Source organism: Berghia stephanieae, chromosome 3 (assembly GCF_034508935.2).
Source record: "Berghia stephanieae isolate SIO BIC M18660-M18661 chromosome 3, UCSD_Bste_1.3, whole genome shotgun sequence".
In the NCBI taxonomy this organism is placed as follows: domain Eukaryota; kingdom Metazoa; phylum Mollusca; class Gastropoda; order Nudibranchia; family Aeolidiidae; genus Berghia; species Berghia stephanieae.
The window spans coordinates 94453761-94461260 of NC_088362.1; the positions used below are offsets into that span (position 1 = coordinate 94453761).

At 35.6% G+C, this 7500-nt stretch overlaps 1 protein-coding gene across 1 annotated transcript in view; it reads right to left on the bottom strand.

Moving 5' to 3' along the window:
- Window positions 1–7500, bottom strand: part of LOC144969395 (tyrosine-protein phosphatase 10D-like) — a 33887-nt gene that overhangs the window by 11430 nt on the left and 14957 nt on the right. The window contains exons 9-12 of the mRNA XM_078908504.1: window positions 5114–5190; window positions 2253–2387; window positions 1558–1683; window positions 852–1003 (exon numbers count right to left, since the gene is read on the bottom strand). Coding sequence (XP_078764630.1) covers window positions 852–1003; window positions 1558–1683; window positions 2253–2387; window positions 5114–5190 — 490 coding nt within the window. The remainder of the gene's footprint in view (window positions 1–851; window positions 1004–1557; window positions 1684–2252; window positions 2388–5113; window positions 5191–7500) is intronic.

Below are 7500 nucleotides of genomic sequence, written 5' to 3' on the forward strand. Positions count from 1 at the left end.
AGAAGAAGAAGAAGAAGAAGAAGAAGAAGAAACAACAAGCGCATTAATTCAACTTAAGGGTGGTAGCATCTGATGTAAGAATCAAATCTCACAGATTACAAATCAAAATATTGCTCCTTGTTCTCCTATTGTTTATATGTGATCTCTTCTATTTCTTCGCTGATAGTTTATAAGTACTCACAAACTGATCAAAACTATTATGTGAAAACTATTTTTAAAAATAAGCACAGCACTTGAGCCCCCAGGTTAATGAAGGCTGATTTTCTTGAATGAGTGTTCTTTATTACGAGAGCTTGATCTTCATTTATTCCCAGTCTATGGAACCAACGATCTGTTGTCAGTCTGCTATCCAAGTAAGTAAAACTTGAATATCTTCCAGAAGATTTCCATCAATGAACACTGGATCTTTGTTTGGTATCTTGATTCTCGTGACTTTAGTCTTCTTGTTTACTTTCAGTCCAATTGAACTTGCTGCCATGCGAAGACTTTCAGTGTTCTGACATATATTCTGAAATCTGTGGGAAATAGTCCAGTGTCATCTGCATGGTCTAAATCCTCAAGTGTTGATGTAAATCCCTATTGTATTCCTCGTTTATGTACTTAGGTATATCTGTCGTAGACCTGACGAAATACTGACAAGGAAGGCTTTGCGATGGACACCCCAAGGAAAGAGGAGGCGAGGACACCCCAAGGAGACCTGGAGACATACCGTAGAGAATGACCTAAAGCAGACAGGTTTGTTCCTTGAGGTAGCCACAGAAAAACAGCTGGCAGGACCAGATAGAGATCACTTGCATCGCCTTACGCGCCAACAGGTCAGAAAGGATTAAGTGAGTGAGTGTGGAACCAACCTGCAATGTATGACCATCGGCCCGTTCGGGTTGAGAGGGGTATGGTCCCTTACAGCAGCCACCAGCTTTAACAAGAGACACGTCTGCTCAGGACACCCGAAGTCAGGCCACTTTAGAAAGTGAAACTGGTATATGGTCCGTATTTTAGTTCCCTGTAGAAAAGGGTTAGACTGCGTTAAATTCGTTGTGCGTATGTGTGTTATGCTGATAACATAAGTGATTGAACGAGGTTTTAGATCTATGTATGATGTTCCTAAATAAATAATACAGATAAAATGTGTCGTAATGCACTCAGAGAGCAGAATTGAGTTTCCAATACAGCCTGCAATACAGTGAATATTATCGGAAGTGTAAAAGTGAACATTTTGCAATAAGTAAAATAAACTTAGTTCCTCAACATAAACATTAAATTCACTGTTTATTTCAAAATCAATACTTTATTATTCAGGGTTTGTTCTAACATTTACTTTGACAAACAGGAAAAACGAAAAAGAGAATTCGTTTTTGGATTACCTACAATTATGACTTCACTAATTAAGATAAACTGTGATTCAATGTTAACATGTCTAAGTAATATAGACCAAGATACAAGTCAGAATCAGGTCAAGGGACTTTTCCATACTTTGTTTAAGGATTGTTGACAACTATATGATTATTGTTTGCACTAATAAGTTCATAAAATGATATGACAAGATGCCAAACGTACAAGTTTGAGATCCATGACACGAATGACGTAGTCTGGAAGATTCGACTCTGACCTCAATGAGACTTGAAGATCACCAAACATCCTAGGGGTGGAAGAGTCACTGGGCCAGTACTCCTCACATTTCACCTAGAATTCCAAGAGGATTCAGTGGGTGTGGTAGGGGTGATGAATTCAATGGGGGAAAAGCGAGAGAGAGAGAGAGAGAGAGAGAGAGAGAGAGAGAGAGAGAGAGAAAGGGGGGGGGGGGGGGGGGGAGGGAGAGAAAGAGTCAGTCGTACGTATTACCTTTGATCTGATAAATCAAATGGTTAAAAAGTAATGCAATTATGAATATAATAAAATATAAAACATTGCAATGTTTGTCTTATCTTCATACTCGCCAGTCAGATGTATTTTATTCTTTTCAAGACTGTATAACCAATTTTATTGAAGAACTCGGCTTTCTTTTAATAGAGCATTGCTTTTTTCAAAACGTAGATAAAAATTATAAATAAAAAGCATACCAACATCTTATTTGATTCGCTGTGATAAAACACTGTGTAGATTCTCTTTAAAATCCCTCATCAATATAGGTTTCAATATAGGTTCATCATGTCTTATGAAATGGAAACCGCGATAACAATTCTCATTAAATTTAAAATTTAAAACTTAATTTTGATAAGAAATAAACCATAACATTGTCAAAGTTAACCTACCTTCCCTTTTTCCATACATTGGGTCAACATGACCACAGCAATAACTCTCTTTTCCCAGATCATCCTCCAAAAATCGTCAAGTGTACACTCCAGCGGACCTTGGGCCGCAATGTATTCACGAGCAGATTTGTGACCCTAAAGAAAAGATTAAAGCTTGGCTTTTATATATATATATATATATATATATATATATATATATATATATATATATATATATATATATATATATATATGTATATATGTATTAATGACTTTGGGACATTGGCGGTGCTCATATCCAGCGGCGTGGCGTATTGACGGCATATGGCGGTGCCATGATTAGAAGAAGAAAAAACATTCTAAAACAGTGAACACGATTAAGAGTAGAGAGGACATGTTAAAAACTCTCTTTTTTGGAAGGGTAGGGGGGGGGGGATCGATGGTTTCTACGAGTGGACAAAACTCACAAAAACAAATAATTCATGAAAACAACAAGCCACAACACTGAGATACAAGCCCGGTGTGAAAAGGTCTTTGTAATTATTCTTTGTCCACCATTTGAAGGATTGGATTTGGTAGATAGTGCAATCAATATGTGATAAATGTAAATCAAAAGAGAAAAGAAACCTATGACAGAAATTACTTACTTTTAGTACTTGTAAAGAAAATCTGCAAATCTTTTTATAATTTGTTTATTGAAATCTGGAATGGCATCTATTTCAGCTTTGTGAATTGACAGAATCATTAACGAATTTAACCGCTCCTGTTTCATTGAATTTCGCAAGAAATTTTTCACTCTTTTAGGGGTGCTAAAACAACGTTAAGGAGGTCCAGAAATACGATGGAAGTGGTTAAGATCAATATAGCCTATAGATGTCTATGACTTGTCAGTGTTTGTTGTATCTGTAAAAAGCAGACAATAAAAACAAAAGAAACGTTGTTGTTTTTTCTAAACTAACTGTGAGCCATTCATGTCTGTCATACCATGTCAGTGAAAAAGAGCGTTTTCGAGATTTCCACACCTGTGTTAATTCAAAATCAGTTGGTTGGTGAGGAACTAGTCTTTTTATTTCTAATTTGTCATCTAGTGTCAATCTCCCAAACGGGAGCAAAGAGTCAACTTAATTCATTGCAATTCACTGTTTAACAAAACAAAATTTCACAGTATATCTCAAATAATGGAAATCAGTGGAATACGATTAATGATTGCACAGATCTTGAAGCATCACAAAGAAAAAATCACTCCACTTAAGTACTACTTAAGAAATCAAAATACACACCAAGATATAACTGTTGACAATCTTCGCTTTCTTTCTCTGACTGACACAAATACACACGCACAAACACGCACACACACACAAACACTCATACACACGTAACCAACTCGGCACTACAAGCAAGAAAAATGTTGGTAAATTCGTCCACAATGCTTTGTTGCAAAGAATTACTTTATTCAATAATCGTGAAAAAGAGGTGGGGGAGGGGGGGGGGGTTGATATGTCATATTTTTAAGTTTTATGTTGTTTTTCTTTGCTACTTACAAATAAACTTGACAATGATCAGTGTTTTTGACAGTTAATGTAATATTTTGGATGGCCGAAGTTACCCTAATTATGACGTAAATGGTGCAACATTGGCGCATCCCTCCAGTCCAACGGTGGAGCTCTCAGATCCTGGCACAAGTCGAGGGGTTTTCCGCTATTTGAAGATAGTATAATTCGACCCAGTTTCTCGCTCAATCAGCTGTAGCGATACTAAAGGATAGAGCATTAACTGGAGCTCGGATTGCTTTGCACCACGGTGTTTATTCAGTCACTAATTCGCGCAGTGATGTCACCAACACACGAGTCGGCGCAATGCGTGAATCGGAATCTTGAATAGAGCGGAGACTAAAAAGGCAGTATGTTATTGGCCAGTTGGCGAAAGACAGTGGAGTTTTAAAAAATTATTTTAATTAAATTATGCTGTTAATGATTTTTAAAAGATTGGTATGGTGCCTGGCACCTTTCGATCCAATGGCCCCACGTCACTGCTCATATCGAATTTTTAGAACAGGGTAAAACAGTGAATTCCAATCAATATGTTACCACACAGGAAAAACTGAGAGCCGAATGAAAAGAGTGGGACAGCAGAAAAAAAACACAACACGATAACGCTTGGGGCCCCCCCCCCCCCCCACACACACACGAGACAACAGAATCATACCACCCCCCCCCCCTCACACACACACACACACAAACACACAAACACACACACACACACGAGACAACAGAATCATACCACAATGAGGAAAAGTAATTTGTCCACCTTGCCACATCCTCCCGACAGTTTCACCCTAGCACCTTCAGATTTCTTATTCCCTATATTGACGGAAAGCGACAAAGACGTACAGGCTGCTGTTTGATCGTGGTGTAGAAAAAGAACGTCGGGTTTTTTGCCGACAGGATGCGTCAAATGGTACGGCGTTGGCAGCTCTGTGTTGGTTGTGATGGTGACCATCTCGAACAATAGCTGAGATTTTAAGCTTTCTTTTGACAGATTGCTGAATGAATTTTTCTTAGACACGAGGGAGTTATTTCGGAAATTGCAAAACTTTTCACCTCACCCTCGTCACATGGATTATAATGCAATGTTGCTGCTTCAGATATCCCAATACGTCAACTCCATCCTTGGCAATTAACTTAAAGCTTCTGTTACAATCTATTAATTTTATGACAGTTTTAGAAGAGCGGATATTGTTTTTCACGTTGAGAAAAAACTTAATTTGAGAATTCTGATAATTTCAATGTTAAAATCACTTATGATTTAGTTCCCCCAGAAAAACTCACCACATGAACTATTATATATATTGCGTGTAATACACAAATGATTTAATCGCTTACAGGGATAAAGCTGGCGTTGATGTAATCAGAAGGTTCATCGTCATCAAGAGGAAGAAGTTTCACCCGAGAGTGGTTGACTGTAAATAGAAATGGAATGAAAAATGACTTATCGCAACCAATGGACTGATATTACGATGAAATGTTTATCGAATGCCTTTTTGCAGACAAACTAAAAATCATAAATTGAGTGCTTGATTGTTTAAGAGAATGGGATCTAATAATATTCATCCAAAATTATTTAAGAGACTGGCTTTCGAGATAACTACACCATTGTTTATCATACGTAACAAATCGTTTACTGAGTTCTACCATTGAAAAATCAGCAATCTTCAGAAAGAATGTAAATATAACTGGGACAGTGGTAATTATTTGTCCAGTAAGACCTACATGCATTACGTGCAAATTAAAGGAATCGTTCCAAATCTTGAATTATTTTGAAAGACACAAACTGTTCAACCAATGTCAGCACAAATTAAAGAATAATCGTTCTTGTGTTACACAACTCATTGAAGAAATAGAACATTTTACTCCCATGATAAGTGAAACAGAAAACATTGATGTTATCGATTTGGAATTAAGAAAGGATTTTGATTCTTTGCCACATCTCGGGTGTTTCAGAAATTTAAGTTGTATAGAATAAGAGTTTGTATGTTGACTTGAAAAAATACTAAGTGTACTTAAGTAATCATAACCAACGGGAAAAGGTGCGAGAAGAGTTTTGGATTCCCGGGTAATGTTTTGGGTCCGTCATTTTTATATTCTTTATTATTTACTTCCCCAATGTCTCGTGACCAACGTTTATATGATATGAAGACGACAAAAGGATTTACAACACTGCGAATACCAATTACAAAATATTCATTAATTGCTTGGTCAAACGAATGAAAATTATGTTTACATATTTCAAATTGTCAAGTTTTACTAAGAATTTAATACTAAAATATATATTTTATCAAAATCTTCGGTTGACGTTTTACCGAAAAAGGTTGTTGGTGTGACGTTCGAGACCACTCTAAAATTTGATCAACATATTGTTGATGTAGTCAAAACAGCGAATCAGTTGGATGAGATAATAAAACTATTTTTCTCTCGCTTGGATTGTATTGTTTTATTTTTACTAAATTTAAGATGTTACTGAGACGAACTTGTAAGTTGATTACATTTGGAGCCTGACATACAAAAGACAGTCCATAGTCGTGGAAAGTGTCCAAAGGAGGCCCAGTAAGTCTGTCACGGAATTACATATAGACGTGCCTTTTAATAGAAAGGTTTAAACGCCTTTCACTTCCTTTTCTAAATCACAGAAGACTTAAAGGTGATTTCATTCAACTTTACAAGATCGTACCCTAGACTAACAATACATATTCCGGCGAGTTTTTCAAATATATGGATTTGTGTTTAAAATAAACGGGGAAGTTTTTAACATCTTTAAAAAGTGGTGTCCCACTTGAATACTCAGTCATTTTTAGAACCATAGAGAGTTGGAACTTTCTCGACGTTTGTTGAAAAACTGCGACAAGGTATTAGATCATTTTAAGTTTAAACTTGATGAGTAATTTTGATATAAAGTATGTTTATTGTATCATTGTATTCTTTGATATATATATATATATATATATATATATATATATATATATATATATATATATATATATGTATATATATATTATATATATATATATATATATATATATATATTATATATCATATATATATATATATATATATATATATATATATATATATATATATATATATATATATATATATATATATATATATAGAATACAAATTGTCACTCACATTTTTTGTGGCCGAGACGATTCGTTTCTGTGTCTCTTTACACGTCTTCAGTCGGCGTAATCCTTAATAATGTCCGAAGAAAACATTCTTACTCCAAACGAATTGCTTGTTCCATACAAAAGCATGTCAGTATCTTATCACTGTGACAGCGCTTAAGGCCGCACTATTGGCCTAGTTTGGTTCTTGTCAGGTAATGTATTTTATTTCATTCTATTTTTTAAGAAAGATATTCATGGTAAGTTCCAAAATTTTGACAACGGATCGATAATTCTTTTAATTCCTTTCTATACTGAGTCACAAATGTCTTGCACATCGATGTAAACAATAAAATCATAATTCAAAAGCTGAAGATAAAATTGTGGATCAGTACATATTGACCACGTCTTATGTGCATGTTGTATACGACGCCCTGTCTTTAATCGCCTGTTGAGCCTGACTAAGACGACTCGGGTTTAATTTTGTCAGACAAAGTGCTAGTCATCTTAATCTTTAGACGGAAGAAGTAGAAGTTCACTGCTCAAGATAAAACACTTTTGGTTAGTAATGGCCCATTGCCATAGTGTATTCATTTAAATGTTTGGAAA